Source organism: Cyprinodon tularosa, unplaced genomic scaffold (assembly GCF_016077235.1).
Source record: "Cyprinodon tularosa strain WSP-4 unplaced genomic scaffold, ASM1607723v1 ctg336, whole genome shotgun sequence".
Taxonomy (NCBI): domain Eukaryota; kingdom Metazoa; phylum Chordata; class Actinopteri; order Cyprinodontiformes; family Cyprinodontidae; genus Cyprinodon; species Cyprinodon tularosa.
Window position 1 is genome coordinate 401,455 of NW_024039048.1, and position 23,784 is coordinate 425,238.

Sequence of the window (23,784 nt, forward strand, 5' to 3'; positions counted from 1 at the left end):
GCTGTGACTGACCCTCTCTAGACACCTAGTCAACATCCAGATTCTTTCAGCCGCTTTTCTATATTACGGTAAGGAGCTACACCTGCGTCAGTTAATTAGTGTAGGAAAGTTTTGGCCCCTTTAAGGGATTCTGCACAGGTCGACCGCTGTCGTTGAAAACTGCTCTTATTTTTGGCGATTTGTTGCAGTTTAACGTTGGTCGACCCTCTGGAGCCCCCTTCAAGCCTGGAAAGCAGCGCCAATTAAAGGGATATTTCCCCTTAACATCAGGATGTTTTTTTTTTTTTTTTCAGATTTTAGATGGGCCCCCGTGTTTTTCGCGCTTGACTTTTAAAACCAATGCATCGACGCTAATATTTACTGAGGAAGGTGCAGCTTGCAGTGCTTTAGAAAATTTTTATAAGGGTGAGGGGTGGCCAAAAGTGGATAGGCTCCAGAACCTTAGGATCAATCTACACAGTTCCAACAGGAACAAGCACAATATCCACATTTCTAAATAAAGACAAACCACAGCCCTATGCTAACAAATAGATGCATATATTTAAACATCAATATCAATCTACATAAATTGATAATTTAATAGGTTTTTATTAAAATAGTTATTTACAGTATCTATGATTTCACTGAAGACTCTTAGATGTCTTGTAGAGACACATTTTTTCTTTACCGCATATGACACAAAATCTATTTCTGAAAGAGCATGAATTCTATACTAATCATCTCTAATGTTGGTACATTGAGGTGCATAATTAACCACAGTCTTTTTGTCAAGTAATTGTTAATATATAAAAAAAATATCACGTTTTATTATTGCTTTAGATCAATGTGGGGTATCTTTTGGCCTCTTCATATTATCCAATTAACTGATTTCTTCATTTTAGAGACCCATCATAGATCTGACCTATGTATGGGTATTAAAGTATAAACCAAGAATTGGGTTAATTTTTTAAATCATAATACATAGAGAGGTGTAGGTAGTTTTTTTTAAATAAAAAAAAAACCTATAAATTGCCTGGTTCGGGTTGTCTGTCAGATATTTTTAGAAAATCAAAAACAAAGTGTTGGAAAAAAATAAGTAAATAAATCTGTACTTTTTTTCCCACCATTGCACAATACAGTCTCCTCCTTTCATTAATTTATCTTGACTTTTATGTTCCTTTTCTGTTATTAAAGTTTAACATTCATCTCATACAACACACACACACACACACAAAAAAAACAGGAGCTCATGCACAGTGTTATGTATTTATTTGACATATTAAACAGCAAAATCAACTTTCCTCTTTTGGGTGTTTTACTGTAAACATATCCTTCAAAAATCCCTGACGGATCAACTAAGTCTTTCCCCATCACTTTAAAAGAAACTTTTTTTTTAGGGTATTTGGTTTTTTTGATTGCAAAAAGTACCACATTGTTGTAGCAACTGTTGACAGATTAAAACGTATACAAAGGAGAAACATCGATAAAACATTAGTTGTGCTTTCTGGATGGACTGACAAGACCCAGTACTTGATCATTAGATATTGTATAAATAACCGGTCTTAAATGGGGAAACTGAAAACAAGTTTTTTTTTTAACCTTCATCAACTGAAAAAATTAAAATATAAAAAATGTGTTAGGTTTGCTTTATGCACTGAGTCATCATGAGTCCATCTGTTTCAAGGCATACCTCTGGTGAACAAAGGGAAAAAAATGCATCATTTATGCCTGACCAGGAAGAAGAAACAAGATACAAGATAAGCAAATTGCTGCACCAGTTTTGCTTTTTAAGGTTTAAAACAGAAGTGTAAATCCACTTGGCAGTATGTTTATAATCTTAGCAGAATATAAATACAGCCAAAGTTGGCTAAGTGAAAAAAAAAACAAAAAAACATGCATTATCAAAAAAACCCTTCAGATCAATTCAAAGTCGCCAGGACTAAGCACTTTTATTAGAAAGTTTTTCTGTGAAAAATATTCTGATTACAAACACGGAAATAATCACTTTGCCTAAAGGTTTATGGCTGACCCATTAAACATATCCTAAACCTAAACATAACTGATACTCATTAGCTTTTGGTCCCTTCCATGTAAAATATACCAACAACACTGAGATGGGGCACTGGTTATTTGGCTCAGCATCAATCTCCAAAGTGGGTCAAACATTGCAGATCTGTCCGCTATTCTGATTTGATAAACAATGATGACAAACGTCTCAACTGTAAGAATGCACAATACACCAAGTAAACAACATGTGCTGGAATATAAGCAGCATACATCTGTTATGACCTAAAGATAGTATTTGGAAAATAACTGCAGTTAGACTTTCACAGGGTACAAAGAGAGATGTGTTGTCTTGTATTCTGCAAACATCGGTGTCTTGTTGAAATGGGATGAGTTAACTTTCCGACTATGTTTGCTGGTGTGCATGGAAAACCAAACGAGTGCGAAAGACGCTGCCGATCTGCACCACGGCTGGTTCTGAAAGGACGAATACAACACAGTGCACCTTCACTCTGTCCCTACTACACTGTAATCACACTGCTGTCTCTTTCACAACTGTCAGCCCATGCACACTAACCTGGTTTAGGGCTGCATACTCTTGATACAAAAAAAAAAAAAAAGAAAGAAATCTAACCCTGATGCGCCACTTATTAAGAGCAAAGTCCGAGGGGAATCAGTATGGGTTTGAAGATTCTCCGTTTGCTACGATGTGGCCCTCCTCTCCAAATCAGCTGTTTGTGATCAGTGAGGAAATGTGCACAACGCAGAGGAAGCAGAGGGTGTAACACAAATTTTGGCAGAGGTCTTTCAACTTTTGGTCACTGTCATATTGGAACTAGTTCAGACTTCGGTCCATTTAGTAGAGTCGTTTCTCATATCTGTGAAAGCAAAGGAAATCAAAAGGCAGCGTTTAGTTTGCAGTTATCATAAATATTCAGTTCTAATCTTTTAGCAACTCACGAGTGTAGTCCATGAACCCCTCCCTCCACCTGTGCAGACATGGTTCGCTTCTCAAACTTCAGCTCCCCAGAATACATCATGGATCTGAGAACAAACAAAATTCTTTAATACGGTGTACAAAAATCTTACAAAAATAAACCACATAAAACAGGAAACCCACCGAAGGACAGACAGGCTCTTTGCTCCGATGTCCTGGCAGCCATGCTGGATTCCAGCTATGAGGTATGGTACAAATTTGTGGATGGATCCTTTGTCCTGGACTGAGCCTGACACGCCTTGAGCTACCTTCACCTTGTCCCCCTCACTGCAGAGACAACATCAGCTACTTAATATCTGGTTAACTTAAATGTGATGTTCGTACTCCTGACTTTTAAGCACTCACCTAAAGTACCGCTTCTGGCTGCTGGTACTTTTCTCCATGGCATCCAGAGAGCCCATACCCCGATACTTCTTCAGCCGCACACCGTCTGAGAAGAAGTACTCTCCAGGAGCTTCAGTGGTCGCAGCTAGCAGGGAGCCCATCATAACTGTTGCAGACAGTCAAAAGTTTCACACAAGCTATAAAAACAGTTATTTAAAAATGCAGCACTCCGTTAACTAACATCACTGCACATAACTATGCATCTAAACTTTTTGGTCTTACCAGTTGATGCTCCTAAAGACAAAGCCTTCACCACGTGGCCCACGGTCTGAATACCACCGTCTGCAATCACTGGTACTCCAAAACGCCTTGCGTACTCAGCTACTTTGTACACAGATGTTCCCTGAGGTCGTCCACAGGCCATCACTACAAAAAAAGGAGAAAAATGGTTTAGGGAAGAATATAACGCCATATTGGACTGCAGTTCTATTGTTTTAGCAAACATCTCACTGCTGCACTGCCGTCTTACCTTCCTGCGTGATGCAAATGGAGCCACAACCCATCCCAACCCTCAGAGCATCCACACCAGCATCAATCAGATTCTTGGCCTGGGCTGCTGTAACCACTGCAGTAAAACAGTAAACATGTCTACCTTTGCCAAGAACATCTTCATTAAAACCATATTTTTACATGTTATGAAGTATTCCGCTCTTTTTAATAACATCAAACTCACCATTTCCTCCAACAACCTGTACTTCAGGATACTTCTGTTTAATGTAGTTAATCATGTCAATCTGATACACAGAGTTGCCTTGTGAAGAGTCCTATAAATACACAAGAAAATGGTAGGTTAAAAAATTAAACAACACTTCCCAAAAGATACTCAAAACGTATTATAATATCCTGTTTTCCCTTTTATAGAATAGAATATAGAAAATAGTTCAAGCATTTTAATTTATTTACAAAACAAAATGCACCAGTGTAGCTATAATAATAATAATATGACATGCTTTTCATCATCAGAATTTGTCCCTAAAGAAGTTACATACATGTCATCAATGCAAACAAGTGCAGCCTATTTGTCATGGTACAATCAATCTTTTTAACAATGTGATATTGATTTCTATAGAAAGCATTATTGTTTTAACCATAGGATTGTTAGTGGAGAATAAAGCACAAAGATCCTGCAATTATTTTTAATGAGTCTCAATTCAGAGTTAAGAACATTTTCAAAGAGTTACAGGGACTGGATGTGAAAAAAGCAAAATAGGTTAGGCTTAGAAATGTTTAAGATGTTTTAATTAATTATAAACTATTGTTTTCAAAAAACCTGCTCTGCTTTCTGCAATATTTTGATGCCTTAATTCTTAAAGGTAGAAATACTGTGTAGTCACTCAATGACCAACAACGGCCACCAGGAGGTGCTGTGTGGTTTAGCTCAGTGTGGGGACGACAAAAACAAACTCTCCCTGCAGCAAGTTCAAGTCCCAACTTGAACAAACTGCTGCAGGTCATGCTAATCACTCTTCCACAACAGTCCTTTTTTCTCCATCTGGGTTGTGAAATATAACATTTTTCTCATTAAAAAATAATGTCAATTATATGCAATAGAAAAAAAAAGACCTACCAGAACAATGACATCTACCCCAGCTTGCACCAGTAGGTCCAGTCTGTATTTATCATCGTCCCGGGTGCCGATGGCAGCACCACAGAGGAGCTGTTTGCGTGAGTCTTTTGATGCTAGGGGGTAGTCTCTGTTCTTCTTCAGATCAGTCCTGGCAATAATGGCCACCAGCTCATCGTTGTCATTCACAATTGGAAGCTTGCCTGAAACATTAGATCAAAATTTAGGAAACAACAAGCAGGACTTTTAAAAAGCGTTTAAAACAAACTAGTATTCACCTTTTTTGCTTCTCTGCAAAATATCATTGGCTTCCTTCAACGTAACACCTGCTGGAGCCACCACTAAATCCTCTCTTTTTGTCATAGCCTGAAAGAATAAAAGCATGATTATTGTATTGAATTAAAAATTATTTAGAAAAAACTCCCAGAACTTTAAGGTTACTTACCTCCTCTAGAGTTTTGCCATGGTCTTTCTCAGAGAGGAAGTCAATATCTCTAGAGGTTACTATGCCAACCAGCTTGCTGCCCATTTTCCCAGTCTCTGTGATAGGAATCCCAGAGAAACCGTGCCTTACTTTAGCTTCAAACACATCTCCGACAGTTTGACGTGGGCTCATTACAACTGGGTCAGTAATAAAGCCCTGTTCAAACCTCTGGAAAACAAAAACAAGAAGTACACAAGATAATTAATTATCCTGTAATGAGTGATATTTTCTTTGTGAGTAAAGCAGCAAAAGCGGCAGAAAAGCTTCACTTAATAAACAGAAACACACGAAAAGGAAAAACACACACTGCAACAACAAACACATGCAAACACACAAGAAGAGAAATTTACCATATGCTATACAAAAAAAAGATAAGACAAAAAAATAGGTTAAGGCAAAAGTGAGGCTTAAAATTTTTTCCTTTGATGAAATTAATGAAACAAAAACAGTAGAAGCTAAACAATCTCTGCAGTTACAAATATTTATATATTAGCACATCAGCTAATGACTATTCTGCAAATCAATTAATCTTTTAATTATTTTTTCAGTTAATCAATTAATAATCGCATAGCAAAAGGTTTCTTAAAGAAGATGTATTAAATCAAACCAGCTGCAGTAAAATATTTTCCACTTCTGGATAGAGCATATTGACAGATGAAGATGTTTGTGTTTTTGTTTTGTTTTTTTTTTTTATTTTATTTTTTTTATCTTAAATGCAAAAAGGTTTATGTATTTTTTTACTACAATTTTGGTATAATTGTCAGCTAAAGGCTATACTCCAGTCATAGATTAATCGATTACTAAATTAGTTGACGACCATTTCAATATTTGATTAATCACGATTAACCTGATTAGCTGTTTCAGGCCTAATATTAAAAAAAAAAAGAGTCACAAAACAGGGACCATGACAGAAACAGAAAATATCCTTTTACCTTGACTTTCCGGACTTCATTTGCTTGGAATTCCGGTGTGCAGTTGTGATGGATGAACCCCATCCCTCCCATTAGCTACAGAGGGAAAACAAAACATTTTACTTAAAAAAAAAAAAAAAGTTGTAGTTTTAAATAAATAAAAACAAAAAAACTATTTTTTGCATCTTACGGCCATTGCAATTGCCATGGCTGACTCTGTGACGGTGTCCATAGGGGAGGAGATGAGCGGGGTTTTAAGGGTGATTTTCTTTGTTAGTGCTGATGTAAGGTCCTGAAAGAGAACATCAAGAGTTTGATCGTCGATTCAACACCTCAACCAGCAGAGGGCATAATATACTAAATAGTTCAGAGTACGCCTTATTAAGAAAAGTCTTCTAGTTTGGCATTACTGTGATTTAAGAAGGCTGAAAATCAATTTAAACATCAGCATTTATCTTCACTTATCATCCACTCCCAGGAAAACCTGTTATATTTCCACATGTGAGAGAAAGAAAAAAAGTACAGCAGCAGCATTCCTCGGGTGGGAAACCAGCAAATTAGTCCGGCTCTTTATCTGACACAGACGTAAACTACAGAAGGGAGTCACTGTGTTTCTCAGGAGTTCATGGTAAAGTCAAAAAATGTTTCTGCTTTCAATCAAAGGAAAGTTCTAACACAAATGACAGCTTGAAAACTGTTGTTAAATGTTAAGAAACTTCATAAATGACAGTACAACCCAGTAGGTCCTTTGTGGTTCAAAGCCTGTAATTATCATAGCAGTGTCTCAAACACATCATGGATTTGAAAAATGTTGCACAAAAGCATGAAACTTCATGTATTGCAAGATAGCAGAGGCTTTGCACCAGTCATGAAACATTTCCTTTTAAAACAACCACACGATATTTTTTACCCACTTGGTTCACTCCAGTCATTAAAAGGCCTCATAATCTCTCTACCACCTTCGGGGACATTCAGGTCACTTTGATAGCATCCCAAAAATAAAGATTCACTTTATGCTGATGACTTTTTACTTTCCTGTCGATACACCTCTATTTTCCCCCCCCACTATATTCACAAATTAAAATTAGCTAATCGTTTAAACTTATTTTTCCTTATTTATACCAGCGAAAACTCATGTTTTTTCTTAAAAAATGCAGCTAATTAATTAGTCTATCAATAAACTTGAAATCAATTAATCAAATCAATAACTTGCATCCCTACTTCTGAATAAGAAGTTTAAAACACTCGGAACAGAAATATTTTAAAGCAGTTTCGAACCCTTAATTTCTTGTTTAGCATGATACCTGCCTGTTGCAACACAGTACCTATAAATACACAGATTCCACCAAAAATCTAAAATAGAAAACTTCTACTCTTAAGCACATTCGGGGCATTTGGAGACCAGACACTAAGCATAGAATGACAGAGTGTCAATAAATAATAATAACTTAAATTTATTGATCTCACATTGGAGAAATTTACCTCAGCATTTTACCCATCCCCTTGGGGAGCAGTGGGCTTATTTTATTTTATTTTAAAGCAGGTTCTCTGCTTTCAAGGCTGTAGTTTGTTTTTTTACCCTAACCCCTGGGTGAGCCAATGACAGTCTTAATGCAATGGGGTTTACTTTTTCATAAAGCTTCCCTCATGCATGTGTCCAAATAAGGAGGTGAATGTGTTTAAAAGCAGTTTTCCAAGGCAGTCAGACTCACTATGCCGACAAATCCTCTCTATTATCATAAATGTTTCAGCATCTGTCCTGAAATGAGCTAGAAAGGAAACCCAAGTGATTCAAAGGGTTGCTATGCTCATAAAAAAAACAGAGCATATCAGCCTGGTTGAGTATAACAGTGACTAGTTTGACTGTAATGCTAAAACCTTAACACTGATTGTAGGATTACACTAAAAACAAAAAGCTAAAGCACAGATGGCGTCAACTTCTGACAGCATGTCAGAATGACATACCCATCCTTTAACGATAGTTTTACAAAGCTATACAACAGAAATGCATTTTAAGTATTTTAAGAATCTTCTTTAACCCAATAGGTTCCTGCTTTGAAGTATCTTACAAGTTTAACAATGTGTAATGCATATATCTTTTTTTAAAGTCAACATTTAAAACAGTTGGCAGAATAAATTATAAAACTTTATAGATGTACCAATTTTTTAAATCAGCATATTAGCAGCAAAAAAAAAGAGAAAAAAAAAAGCTTTGTAGCTCTCATTGTTATAGAAAGATCCTATTAAAGTCGTAGGGAAGCGGCTGTTCCAACGGTTGCAGTTCCGAATGCTCCTGAGTGAGCATTGTTCTGGCGGAAGGTTCACAAGCAAGTTTGATTGTGGCCGGTGTCTCGGAAACATCTTGCTAACCAGTTAGCAATTTAGTGCTAGTAGGGTCCCAATGGGACATGACATTGGGACCAAGTGGCACTAAATTGATGACTTAGAAACGACACTGTCACGGAACGCCATGGTCAGTGGAAACATGCAAGAGGAGAGGTTTGTGTTGGAGGTTGTGGATGAGCCTCCTCCGTCATCAATTTTTTTTTTAAGAGGAGGAAAGCGGGGACAAAGTTGTTGTTGAAGAGGACACCAGGGCGGCCGAAGCTTAGTTTGGTGTAGAAGGCTTACAGCCGTACATGTTTGAGCCCTTGCCTCACAACGCTGCCAGTTCTGTTAGCTATATGGCTGCCGAAGACACAGACGTCCATCCCCGTGAACACTGGGATAGAAGTCAATGATAAAGTTAATTATTCTTATTTCAGCCATTGCCTATATTAGCTGGAACATATGAATCAAGATGCTGTGACCGAAAAAAGATGATTGACAGATAGAGGTGAGTATTGGCATGAGTGTTGTGATTCGATACATGTCGCGATACTTGGGTCACGATACGATATTATCATGATATTGCAGTATCACTGTATATTGCCATATTTTCCCCAGCTATCAAAATCAAATGATGAGATAAAACAGCAAGTGCTGTATATTTTCATCAGAAAATATTGATTAGGCATTATTATCCATGTTGTTTGGGGTTTTCTTCCACTGTGACTGCCTCAAATACAGATTTGGTGCTGCACGCACAGTTAAAGGGCTCCACAGCGCTTTCTGCCAGAGTGGTGGTGCAGAGGTAGCCCTTTTTCCCATCAATGTTTTAGGTTACCATTTTTTTGAAAATCGATACTAAGAAGTGAAAGATCGATATTATATTGGGCAGCCAAATATCACGATATATCGCCAAAACGATTATTTCCCACACCCCTATTGACAGATGACCATTGATATATGATTGGCCAAATTCAGGTGTACAAGCTGACGTATAACTAACTGGGCTACATAAGATAACAAAAAAAATAAAAAAAATGTTAATACATGATTTTTTTTTTTTTTTTTTTATAGACATTTTCTAAATTTTTGGACAATATAGTCTGATAGAGCAAATGTGTATACATGTTTAAGCCAGAATGATTTAATATTAAATATGACTTCCCTACAACTTTAACAACAAAGAAAATTCAGTATAAAAAAAAAATTGGCCGTATATAGATACGATCAAAATGGCATCCGTGAAATCCCGGATCCATTAGAATCCAGGATTTCTTCTTTAAGAGAACAGAGCTTAACAACCATAACTTATTGGGGTTGAGATATTTTCATTTATTACCATAATTGGCCACTAGATGTCACTTTCCTTGAAGAAAACATAGGAACTTTAGCTGTTCAGATTTTTTCAGAAATATCAGAAAAGATAAAATTATGCGAAAGTTAGCTGGTTATTAGTGTGACTTTCCTGTTGTAACAGTCTGTTTATGAAACAGATGCTGTTTTGATCACCCTCTTTGTAGCATGAAATCTTAAAAAAGAACAAAGAGGTTTAAATTTTATTCTAAAGCGTAAATCCATGATTTTTGTGAGCAGAAATAGGTCCGGTTTTACAATAGGCCAGAACTTTTAATAAAAGGCCTTTATTTAAAGAGGTGGTTTGACAGTTGAATCAAAAGTTAACATTTCTTTAAATATGCTGGCAAAGAGCGTTGAGGCATCTTTAAAATAATGTCAAACTGAGTCTGTCCCACTGGTCTCCTTTTCAACACTGCTTTGACTGAAAAAATTAACGCTCTTTATCGCTGCACATGTCATAAAGAGATTATAGACCACTTTAACTGAATCCCTCAGAGATGGATGGGACGGAAGAGGGAGATTTCATTAAATTTAAATCCAGGAGATTAACTCATCTGAGGGAAGAGACGGATGAGCCACTGACCAGACATGGATGTAAACATAAAGGGTGTTGGTGCAGCGAGTGGTTAACCACACCGGGCAAAAATAGCAAGTAAAAAAAAAAAAAGAAAGTCAGCAGAGATGATGTAGGTTAGAAATGGAAAGCAAAAAGCTGGAGTTAGGAAAGAAGGCTGCGGTGTGAGGTGTAAGATTTTCTGAGTAGCTTTTCTTTTTTTGCCGTCTTTTTTTTTCCCTCAAACACTCTGTTCACTTTAGTATGAGACGAGCCAAGCAAGTTTAAGAAACGCAAAGCTTACATAGAAGATCTTTGGACACAAAACTCTTGTTAAAGGGGTCATAGAATGCAAAACTGAGTTTACATCGTCATGGATGAATAACGATAGTTCAGTGGGTGAAATAGAAATACAGAGAAGTTCAAAGCCCATCGACACCTTCTTTCTCTGCAAACCTCATAATTCTATGTTCCACCATAAAATGGGCGAATCCAAACGAAACCCCAAGTTGAGAGATTTAGGGACCAGCACCAAATACCCTATATAATGATTCTATACCCCCTTTAAAGGTGAATAGAACATGTAGGTCTGTGAGTGTGCACTCACCACTTCATCTGAAGTAAAGTCAATGAAGCCAGGTAAAATCAGGAAGTCACTGAAAGACAAAAAAGGAAATCAGATGGTCAAGGGAAAATATCAAGGACTTGTGTACAATGAACAACGTCTAAAAAAATCATTGAGCAAAATTAGACACTCACAGAGGAACAAATTAGCTGCAATAATAACATTAAGAGAAACTTGGAAAACAACATTTGAACATTTTAAGCTAAATTAAATAGTTGAAGCAATGCATTTTATGTTATCGTTAGGACTAAAACCCTTAGGGTGTCTAAATGGTTCTCAAAAAAAAGGTAAGCGAAGGCACCAAGCACAGTCAGGTACCTGATGAACCTGTTGAAAAAGATACCTTTGACCTTTTTGAGCTCCTGGCTTGTTTAAAAACAAGAGGAACTTGAATGAGATAATTTAAGAAAAATCCACATAGGAATGATGTTTTTCTACCTTCAGGCTGTCTGTGTGTATTTAGTGGCTTTTGCAGTTGGGTGTGAGACGACGCAGTGGAGAAACGGAAAAGGCACAGGGCTATAGGAAAATGTATTTTTAGAAAAGGTCAGATCAGAGGTATGTAGTAGAAATTATTCAAAACCAGGAAAAGATTAGCCCTATTGGTGGCGAGAGAGTTAAAGGAAGAATGAAAGCAGACTATTTTGCTCCAGCGTGGGTGGAGACAAGGAGAGACTAAAATAGATTTGCTGAATGGGACACTAAAAGTCAGGAGTCCCACCACAAACAGTAAGCATTCACATCTGTTAACATTTAGCTGGTGCCTCAAACCTCAGCCTGAACTGACAGTCACAGCCAAACAGGCTCTGAACCCTGATGAAAACTAAAGCTCGGCTGTGGCCTTATTATGGTTTAAATTTGAATGTTAAATGTAGACAAATGCATGATGCTCAGAGGGAGTGTTTCAAGGTGCAAAACAAGGACCAATATGGCTCTGCATGGTTGTTCCCGTCTTTGGCTGACAAAGAGAAATCTGACAGCTTTGCACAAAAAAATGATCAAAGCAGAAAATAGTAACTCAAAGTATTGTTTTGCACATTTAAAAATATGTATACAACTGGTTCATATTACTGTACTATAATGGAATATAGGAAATTTTGATTTTGCATGGTCGTTTGTTTGCAAAACATATTCATACTCTTCCCCCTTTTCCACTCATGCTCACATAAATGCCTCTGATTTACATTTCCTTCATTGGGATTTTATATTTCAGACCAACACAATGAAGCTCAGCCTGTAAATAGGGAGGGAGATGATAGCCCGGTGTGTTTTCTTCCATCTCTGGTTGCATGTTTAGCATCCATGTAGTAATGGAAGGTGAACGTTTTCCCTCGTTTCAAGTTTGCAAACTAACCAGTTTACAGTTAGGATGACAATTTTTCACTAATTAAACTCTGAATAGTGCTAGCTTTAATTTTAGCCCATAATATTGATGAAATGTGACTTTAAAGACTGAAGAATTTTAGTAAAAATGTAGGTGCACCTATTATTCCAAAGCATAGACTGAAAACTAAAAAGCAATCTCTACATCTGGTGTTTAGCTCTGACAAAAAGCTTGTGTTTCGGTTGTCTTCTTGTTACATTTTGTCTAATAAATAAAAAATTATACAAAAAAGTTGAGTATCATTCACACAAAAATTAAATAAACACTGAATTTTGATTACAGCTAGATGGAATCCAATATTCTTTTGTTTTTGTGGAAAAAAAGAGTGAGAACAGCAAAAGGAAGCATAAACTGAGTGAAATGATCCCCATTCAGGCAGTTTTAGTAAAACCTTTAACAAGAGTAGGAGCGCAACCTTAAGCTGAAGCAAAGGAGACAGGAAGAGGGAAGCCAGGAGTTAAGCGATTTTAGCTAAGAACTCTTTTGGGGTTTAGCTGTAAAGGGATTTTCAGCATTGATCAGAGATGGTTAACAATTTAGAAAAAGAATGCGTCTATTCAATTCATTGTTAAAATAACTTCCACTAATAAATGGCTTTGTGTTTTTAACACTAAAGGCATACTTATAATGTCGAAAAATAAACATTACTTATCCTCCCTTCTAAAATTACAATATTCAATCACACCAGGAAAAGGAATACTCCTTTTTTCAATTCTCTAAATAACAGATCATATCTAGTCTACTTAAAAGAACTCAGAACTCCAAATAGGGTTTGAACTATTTGCAGTAGCTGGTCCAGATTAGGTTCCTACTGAACTTCTAGAGCAGTTTGAAAATGGTGCAAATGTAATCAGACCTCCATCTGTCACAGCTCTGTGGTTTATTCTACTATTAACAACAACAAAAAAAAGCATAGTAATCTTAAATCAAAGGTGCATAACTTTTGCCTCAACAATTACAGCAAATTCAAATATACTAAATGATTATTCAGGTGAATATATAGCACACAGATCATATATTCTTCATATGGGCCACCTTTCTTTAAAGCTAAACTATATAACTAAACAGAGGTGGACCAAGACTGAATGTCATGTGACCAAGAGCGCCGCTTTACGGCAGTCTGACCTTTCCTTAAGACCCAGAACTAACCAAGTTAAACATTGTTGTTAGGCAACAAAACAGATATAAAACAAGCAATTAACCTGTGGCCAAAAAAAAAAAAAAAAAAAAAATCCAGTGTTGTTTTAAGTGCATGTTAAATGCACACTTTAGAGAAAAAATAGATTTTTTTTTTTTGGTGATTCCAAAAGTCCTAAACCTTTTGATATAATGTCAGATGTTAAGAATAAAAGGTTGTGTGTTTTTATACAGCATATGTAAACCTCAGGCTGCAACTTTAGATATGGTTCACAGTTGGATGGTTAGCTGACCCATTAGGCATGTGTCACCAGTATGCGAAGAGCAAAGCAAAAAAGGTTGATGAATAAGCACTAAGGTTTCCAAAGAAATCAAAGACCGAAGCATGAGTCAGAAAGAACATTAGGTGTTAGGCATGCATCCCATGTAGATAAGAAGTCAAGTACATTGCTGATCTGTTTATGAAATCTATAATTAACAATGTTATGAATACTGGAAGCAAATTTCATCCCCATAACCAGGACAAGTTAAGCATTCAGGCAAATTTAAACACTTTAAACCATGACAACCATCTTAAAATTTGTGATAAAGGTGAATGTTTTACGGGCAATAATTTGCTTACCCCTTAAAATGTACGATTTTGGACAGACAGAGGGTTTTCTTTAATAGTTTGAAGATGATTGGTTTACTCACTTGTAAGTCAACCCATCTCCTTTAGAGCAAAGCTCTTCAGCCGTATGGCCATCCGAGACAACACACTGTTGGTCACATCTGCTGGTTCAAAATGCGTCGACTATTACAAAGCACTGGTGTGCACACTTAACCCACCATTAAGTGAAAATAGGTCGTAAAATCTTACGGCATTTGGAGTTGGTTTGGCTATTTTACACAGATGTGTGGAAGAAAAATAAAATGAGAATTCTGTGATGCAGGGATACCTACTTGTATGTAAGGCCGTCACCAACTGAAAAGAGCTGCTGCGCTGAGAGTCCATCATCTGGGATGTAGCCTGTACCACCACTGATTAAATAATCCGCCATGCTGCAAAAAAAAATACAAAGAGAGGCAACTTCAATCAGAGGCTCTGTGTGAAAAATAATACATATGCACATGTTGAAAGGCTTTTAATAGTGTGCTGGAGCAGACGTACTGTAAAATAACTCATTCAAATGTTAGATAGAATGCAAAGCAAAGTAACTGTTTTAAAAATAATGTATAACAAAATGTAAACAACATAGCAGTGTGATAGACCTCACTCTACTCTACCAGCAGCAAAGATCTGGACATCGACCTGCTAATGCGCGCAAAAACAACATTTTGAGTTCAAAAACAGATACCTTAAAAATAGTTAACAATCATGCTGCATAAGACAAAACGCATCTCAACTCTAGCTTTAGTGGCCTGGTGACCTAGATTAGATTATCGGCTGCTAGCAAACATTAGCTGCTAGCACTCCACACCCCTAGATAACAAAAATATGGTGCTTCAGATCATTCTTTCTTGTTTACATAGAGGTGCATATAGGGAGCCTCTAATAATAGCCTTTCGTATCCATTGCAGGTGCAGCTTTAAATTTTGGTAATAAAAAGTAACCCACCATATGGTAACTTCCTAATCTTGTTAATCTGTTAACAGGCTTTAACATGAACATAGTGGCAGTATCAGGAAATCTACCTAGTTTTGATTATGCAAAATGAAATATAAGGTGCACATTATTTACACTGCAAAGGTTTATGTCTTGAGATGATCTTGGTGGAGCCTGAAATGGATCTTGGGATTAGATTTAAAAGATTACAGCTTTATTCATCCCATTAATGCAAAAGAAACAATAAAATAATCAATCCCTGCAGCTATTTGAAACATTAAATGTAATCAGTGATTTATTGAGGGAGTAGTAGTACATAGATATACAAAATAAACACGGTAAAAAGTCGCATTTGTGTATTTTAATAATGCCGAATTAGAAAAGATGTGCGAATATTTTAATCATACTTAAAATACTGCTAAAAGTAGTATTGTAAATATTTAAAGGGAAGACTTATTTTAATTTGATTGATTTCTAAGGCAAGTTCAGTGTTACCGATTCAGAGGTACCGATTCCTTACCACCTGCATGCAAAGAACAAAAAGCAAAACTAACTTATAATTCTTAGAACTTTACAGTAAATAATCACTAATTATTTTGTGGGAGAAAAAGATGCATCAACAGATGTTTACAACACATCTCATATGTTGTATTTAGGTTAGCTAGTCAATGATTAACATCATTAGCTTTGAGCAATAATGTCAAATGATATCGGCTACTTAAAAAAAGCATAACTAGCACACCTTTCTCACCACCAGCTTGTAACTCCGACTACAACAACAAAAAAGTTAAAGTCTACCCTTGGGGCAATATTTTATAAAATATCCTAAAGCTTTTGAACGCGTTTGCTCTATTAAAATAAAATATAAAAATCGCAAAAGTCTTATTAAACCCGCTACTATGATGATATATTACTTTATTAAAAAACGGTGATGAATTGTTGATAACATGAGCAACATCCACACTTCAGTTTGCAGACATGTGGAGGAAAACGTTAGCATTTAGCATTAGCAGCTTTGTTATCCAGTCTTAACGTCCAAATAACGGCTTGCGAGACTTTTACGTCAACGACTCTTGTTTACGACGTTTAATAGTGCAGGAACTGGCTCAAACTTTTAAAGTTCCTCCTAATAATAAAGTCGAGCATCTTTCTTCGGCTCGGCTAGCAGCAGCAGTCTCACAGACCAGGTGCCCACGTTGACAAAAGAAACAACTTCCCAGCTGTGAGCGTTTGCTAAACCCCAACAAGGTGACCGTGAACGCATCACTAGCTCGTTACCTTGTAGAGAAAAGAACGAGACGAAAAGAGAAGTCCCCCGTGGGTCCAAGGAGTAAATGAGTAGTAGGCTGAGAAGTGGCTGCTCGCTGTCTGCAGACAGACAGTGTTGCTGTTATGTACTGAGAGCAGAGCAGCGTCACATCCCCTCTTCCCCACCTCCATCATGTGGCCACTTTAACCCACTCAATTCTGCTGCTTCAAATGCGGAACGGACAACTTTTCTTCTTCTTTTATGTTTAGTTTAAAGGAACCCTGCTAGACTTGTATTAGTTGCAGCTGCAAGTTCATAGATGGCAGTTAAGATTAAGACAGAGAGGTGCTGATTTTATGATAAAAAGTGCAAGTAGAGTATGTATGGCGGCCATTTAGGACCAAAATTCCAGTTACTACTGATTATTCACCAACCACCTCATCAGGACAAGTCAGCTACAGTAGCTATGTTGCTGATGCAGTTATTAAGGATGTTTTCTAAGATATTTCACATATTCACCAGTGGTGTCAAGTAACCAAGTACAAATACTTTGTTACTGTACTTAAGTACACTTTTTACGTATCTATACTTTACTCCATTACTTATTTTTCTTCCTACTTCTGACTTCTACTTATTACATTTTCACACAAGTATACTGTTTCCTTGTATGATTATATAATAAAAAAAAGTTAAACATAAAAAAACTGATTTTTGTTTTTTGAAAATTGTTTCACTGTAAAGTACAGTAAAGGATCTATGATGCTGGGAGCCTTTCTGTTAGTAACTCTTAGAAAAAGTCCTGTTAAAAACTGAAGAAGGTCTAACATTTAGGCAGAGGTGTCAAGTAACGAAGTACAAATACTTCACTACTGTTCCTAAATACACTTTTTAGGTATCTATACTTTACTCCATTACTTATTTTTCTTCCTACTACTGACTTCTACTCATTACATTTTCACACAAGTGTCTGTACTTTCTATTCTTTACATTTTTAAAACAAACGCTACTCGTTACTCTTGGCTTCGGTTGAATGTTTATAAATATTTAATTCACGTCATGTGCGCCATCCAATGCAGATCATTGCCGCCATCCACATCTAGAGTCAATTGTTATAGAACAGGACAGACCAGTTCAAATATTGTAGTGATATGTTAAACATGTAAATACATATCCCTTTATTGTCCCACAGTGGGGAAATTCACTCTCTGCCTGATATATATTGTTTGATATTTAACATCTGAAAAGCAGAATGTGTATTTTTGTATTCCACCTTTCTAAACTCAGATAAAATCACGTGAGACCAAAATAGAAGTTTTAGGAGAACATGCTTATTGCTATAGGTGGCAGACATCCTTGTGCAATGATACACAATGCTCAAAGTTGTGAGCGTGAATGTAAGAACTTATTGAGGTTGTTGGGAACAGTGGTGGTTTCAGAGTCTTATAGCCACTGAGAGGAAGGATCTTGGATAATGCTCCCTGGTGCATTTAGGGTATAAATATATACCCATCTATATAAATGCCCATTTGATACCCTGTGCAATAACCACAATATATTAATCCTGTTAAATGAGAGACTCAAGTTGTTAAAGACACACTGCTTAATATACTGTACTGTATAAACCCACCATGCAACTTTTCCTCCTTTTGGCACCTTTTCCTTCTTTTTTGACTATTGAGGCGTTGTAACGAGAACATTTCTGCACTCTGAGATTAATAAAGTCAATCAATCAATTACCTTGAAGTAACTATCCAGAAATAATAAACAAAAAAGGTGGCAGCATAATGATCTGGGATGTATTTTTTCTTTAGGGGAAACAGTAAAGCTTAACAGAAACAATGGGAGTAGAACTGAGATTAAAGAAAAAAAACTAGACATGTTATGAATGTTATTCGCTTGAACCAACTTGAATGAAGTTTAATATTAGAAAGGAGCTGAAAAATTTGGTAATGAGTTGAGATATATCTATCAAATGAGGTATTTGATTAGGTGAGTAGGAGCAGGGGCTTGGTGTTAGATAATTAGACTTAGACTTAGACTTGACTTTATTAATCCCTTGGGATTACTCCCTTCGGGAAATTGTATTTCCAGTAGCAGGAAAAATTGCACATACAAGAAAAATAGAGGATGTTTAGACACAGTATATACAATAGAAAAATAAAATCAATTAAATAAGGTGTAGGAAGATGTATTGGGGGATGAGGATAGACAAATAAATACAGAGGGCTATAGCAAAACAATGACTTAAATTAACAGTTATGTAGTGTATTGCACTTGAATGGTTGAGAAAAAAAGAGTGTCCAGATTATAAAAACCAAAGCGAGTATCTACAACTCCTTCACTTCTGTTCTCTTAACTCTATTTCCTACTCCCCCCCAGAGAGGAGTTATAGAGCCTGATGGCATGAGGGACAAAGGAGTTCCTGAGTCTGTTGGTCCTACATTTGGGAAGGAGCAGCCTCTCACTGAACAGGCTCCTCTGGTTGCTGATGACGGTGTGCAGGGGATGACTGACATTGTCAATAATGTCCAGCAGTTTGTCCAGTGTCCTCCTCTCTGCTACCGTCACCAGTGAGTCCAGTTTCATGCCGACCACAGAGCCGGCCCGCCTGATCAGTTTATCCAGCCTGGAGGTGTCCTTCTTAGATGTGCTGCCCCCCCAGCACGCCACAGTGTAAAAAAGGACGCTGGCAACCACAGACTGGTAGAACATCCACAGCAGTTTGCTGCAGATGTTAAAAGATCGCAGCCTCCTGAGGAAGTACATCCTACTCTGTGTCTTGCCATACAGGTGGCTGGTGTGTGTTGTCCAGTCCAGTTTATTGTCCAGCCACAGCCCGAGGTATTTGTAGGAGTCCACAACCTCCACCTCAGCTCCCCCTAACAGAACTGGTCGTGGTCTTGGTCTAGACCTCCCAAGAATTGGGTCTTTAAGGAGAGCAACTGATCAAAATAAATACAATATGCCCTATTTTGTGTTTAGTTTACTAAAATCCCCTAAATTAAAATCATTTTTGTAGTTGTAATATGAAAAAATGTGACAAATCGAAGAGTAACGTATGACTACTTTTTGAAAGCACCATAAGGTCTAATATGCTCTTTAACAGTTTATGCCCAACTTTTGAACACAGAGAACAAGATTATGAGTTTTTGCAGGTCTGCTAAATAGGTATGCAGAAACTAATAAGTCTCATGACTGCTCTCCAAAATCAAAACCGTCATGCTTGTTTCCTTTTATTAAGTGAAACATCTTGTTGATGTTAGGAAAGGCTGTTTGAAATTTGGTCTCAATCACATGATCCCAATTGGGCTGGATGCATAAAGCAGTAGCCACCGGCCCAGTTTCATTCACATGAAAGCAGTTAGATAAATCTAGCTAAAATTAACAATAAAAGGTAATGCATTATAATTTTTGTCAGAAATGATCAAAATCTGATGTCCAATTAGTGCTTTATATTTAAGTATATTGTCTTTCTTTCTATTTGACTGCCTTCTTTTCATATAACAGCTTGTACTTGGCACTTAACTGTAGAGGAAATGAAAAGGTCATTTTAAGAATGATAAAAATAAAAACTGAAACTGAACATGAGTTAGTCTTTATAGCAACAGTTTCAGATGTAATTCTGAACTCACTGTGCACAAACCTAGCAAGATCTAACTGTTTTCCTCACACACTAATTCCTTCTAATTAACACATTGGCCTAGTCATCAAACAGGTGTGAGTTAAAATTATTAACTGTGGCTTTCTCACCACTAAATAGATCTTTCATCACCTTCCTGCATCTATAAAAGGGGAGGAGATAATGAATAATACCAATCAACGCTTTGTTTTACTTTCCATTGCAAGCAGCAGACGGGGATGCAGTCTGATGATTAATTAAAGCTCCTTTTCTTATTAATTGTTGGGAAGCATTACTTGAAATCTGTTTAGCTGACTCAGGATGGTCTGTTGCACACTGTTTTTCTGCATTTTTGAATGTGGTTCATTACAGATATGGGTCAGTGGTTCTATGGACATGCAGCTATTTCGAGCACTTGATTCAACACTATTTATTCACCCTGCTGGATGCTTTTTACTCTATTCTTTACAGTGAGTTCCTCTGTCCATTTGCACAAGAACAGGAGGGTGTCAGGTTCAAAATAATACTTATCAACTCAGGATAAGCTGTTAGTGTTGAATAGATCAACATGAGTTGGACCAGTTAAACCAAGGAATTCTTAAAGTGCATGTATTGTGCTTGGTGCAGCCCCTTTGCAGGCAAATATGCAGTGAATACTGTTTGAACAGGTACTAAGATCAGCTGAAACAATTCAGAGACAAGATCAAGTGATCTTGGATTTCCTGATAGACAACCAAAGACTTGACAAAGCAAAATAAACCGAATCCAGATGAAACGGCTCCTCCAATCATCACTGACTGTAAACATTTCACATTGGTCTTTAACAAACTTGGACGTCTCTTCGCTTTTTTTAGGCTTCTGGATCTCCAAAATAATATATTGAGCAACAGTGAAGTCCTTTTTTCTACCTAGCCCACCTAAGACATTTTGTCATTACAGACATTTTTCCGGCAGTTCTACCTTCAGCTCAATTTTCCACTAATATGCTTGGATTTGGAAAAACAGCTTATTTTTTCAGTACATTTGTGAAAAAAAACCTACCTGTGAATAGTGTTATACTTTTCCATTTATTCAGATGTGCTTAGTGAAAGCCTGAACCAACACTTTAAAAAATCAGATATTGCTTTTTCTTAAACACGTTTTACACCAATACCGATATTTTTATTTAAATATTCTGAGCTCTATAGGAATTTTTTTTTTGTGTGTAAGATTTTTCCAATCTTATAACAAATACTTACTTTTCTGGAGAAAAACCTGCTTGAATCCGTGTGGCCATGTATCGCTGTGCTGCCGATTGATGTCCATGGACATTGTGGATGTGCCAGATGTAATGATCCCCTTCCCTAGATTGGCCACTCAAATACGAAGACTGTGTGTCGCCTAAACCCTTTCGATTGTCAATCTGGCTCTCTCTCACTTCATCAAAAAAGTAATTGGCTTCAAATCTTTCCATCCTCTGCCCTGAGGTCTGACCCTGAAACTTGAGGGGCCCCTCAGCCTTGTTGTGGAGCAACTTATGTCAGCAGAATTTTGAACATAAGCAAATCATCCAACAGCCACTTAAAATGATAAATCCATAGGGAAATTATACCCAAATGAAGCAAAATAAGAAAAAAAGGTTTATAAATGCAAATACATAAATGCAAGTTTTCCAGTATAAATCCTGGATTGTGCTCAGACCCCTCTGCTGTTGGTTATCAACAAAGTCTGAGTCTGAAAAAAGAGAAGCTTTCCTCAGACTGCTCCGTCTTCTGGTGCACAGGATGCACCTGCCTGCTGCAAGATACCAGCCACCTCTAGGCGTGTCAGTGGAGGGCGTCACCTAGGAGATTATTCCATTGAGAGGGCGTCACCGTGGTAATGATGCCTGCCGCAGAGCATTGTTGTTGTTGATGTTAGTACCAATGTCTCTGAAATCTTGCAGGAGGAAAGCCTTTTTTTTTATCTACTGTCCTTGTGAGTATGGGAAAAAGAATCCATTCCCCCAAAGCTCTGAAATAACATGAATGGTCTGAATGGTGTCCTGATAAGTGCTCCATGAAGCTCTCTAATGTCCTGCTCTTTCTATGTATGGGTTAATCCTGCTTTCTATTGGTGGCAATGCGTCATGTTCAAAGAGGATTTCAGTATTAGAGGGAACACAGTCTAGAAAAGGAGCAACGCGTTTTCAGACCTAGTTCCACAACATTCATTTCACAAAGGTGTGTTATTTTCTCAGTGTACATTAAGCCCAACCAACCTGTTGTGCCTAAAGGCCATTAATGACACATTCCTGAAAAATAGGTTGCACAATGTAACAAAAGCCCTCTAAATGGTTTTTAAAAAATCCTCCCGTTCTCAAAAACAAACCATAGATTCCCACAAGGCTGCAAATTTGTATAGTTTATTATGGAGAATGACAAACTAGTTCTTAAACCTTCCCATGCTGTAAATTAAAAGTAGCTAACAATTGTTAAGTGGGACTATTGAGAAACTGATGTATTTTAAATTCTGTTGCAAATGCTAAAAAAATCTTGTCCAAATGTCTTTTGAACTCTTTCATTTGATTCATGTCAATAATTGTGCAACCGAACACCTTTACAAGCTACCAAGTCAGTAAATGAAGCCCATCCCCCACCATGAGGTCAACTAAACTAAGGAGGGGAACAATTATCGTGAGATATGGTCGCTTGTCTGTTTTGGAGGGGCTGCAGAGATCCTCATCTGAGTTGGGAAAACCCGCCAACAACAGAACTATCTGTCTTGCACTTCACAAATCGGACATATTTTGAATAACTGAGCTAAAGGAGATCATTGCAAAGCGGCAGCCATAAGAAGTTCTAGAAAACACTGTCTGGTGGAAAACTAACACAGTGCATTACAGAGGCGTGCACAGACATTTTGAGGGGCAGGTGCTCAGGAGGGGGGGGGGGCACTTTTTAGCGCACGTGGAACACTTAATTATAAAAAAAAAATACACGCATGTTGAATGAAATTTGACATTTGTAACATTCTCTAAACGTGAGTTTTCAATGGAAAAAAGTCACATCACCAACAGAACAGACTAAAGCATACTTCTTTCATCTGGCTCATCTCCCTGTTTTCCCTCATCCATCTGCTCTCCCTCATCCTGCTGTTCTCCCTCATCCTGGTATTTTTCTGTCTCTGTGTCTTCCCTGAACTCTTCCTCATCTCCTGTCCTGGTAGATGTTGATAGTATAGAGCTTCCCTGCTGTGACTGGCTACAATATAATAATAACCATCATTACAATAATAATGATAATAATAATAATAATAATAGTAATAATAATAATAATAATAATAATAATAATAATAATAATAATAATAATAATAATAATAATAATAATAATAATAATAATAATAATAATAATAATAATAATAATAATAATAGCTTTAACAAATATGCCACATTAGTTTAAATAATGGGCTATTAGGGCAACATGACTGGAAGTCTTGTCACGTGGATATGACTTATGGTAGCCTACAAAATAATAGCTATTTTAATACCTGCTGCACAAACCACTTAAAAATAAAATGTGAACAGCTTTTAAGATTTTTCAATACGATTAACTCTCCTTTCTTGGCATTGTGCTGCAATTACTGAATCAATATACAATTAAGACGA

The 23,784-nt window shown here is 37.0% G+C and overlaps 1 protein-coding gene across 7 annotated transcripts; it reads right to left on the minus strand.

The window, feature by feature from the left end:
- Positions 1 to 1,231: 1,231 nt before the first annotated feature.
- On the minus strand, positions 1,232 to 21,913 carry LOC119789340 (inosine-5'-monophosphate dehydrogenase 1b). Of its 7 annotated transcripts, none has more exons than XM_038294185.1 (17): positions 21,398 to 21,913; positions 14,649 to 14,747; positions 14,400 to 14,477; positions 11,168 to 11,216; positions 6,514 to 6,615; positions 6,345 to 6,419; positions 5,763 to 5,768; positions 5,374 to 5,580; positions 5,207 to 5,294; positions 4,932 to 5,131; positions 4,038 to 4,128; positions 3,834 to 3,929; positions 3,587 to 3,730; positions 3,326 to 3,470; positions 3,104 to 3,247; positions 2,944 to 3,027; positions 1,232 to 2,861 (listed from the first exon to the last, which is right to left on the minus strand). In XM_038294185.1, exons 1-17 carry the CDS (start codon positions 21,610 to 21,612, stop codon positions 2,840 to 2,842), a joined length of 1,845 nt encoding a protein of 614 aa, XP_038150113.1. In that variant the 5' UTR covers positions 21,613 to 21,913; the 3' UTR covers positions 1,232 to 2,839. The 7 variants fall into 7 exon arrangements, with proteins under 7 accessions (XP_038150113.1, XP_038150112.1, XP_038150118.1 ...); XM_038294184.1 differs by having other exon boundaries at positions 14,400 to 14,480; XM_038294190.1 differs by lacking the exon at positions 21,398 to 21,913 and adding an exon at positions 16,570 to 16,727.
- Positions 21,914 to 23,784: the final 1,871 nt, after the last annotated feature.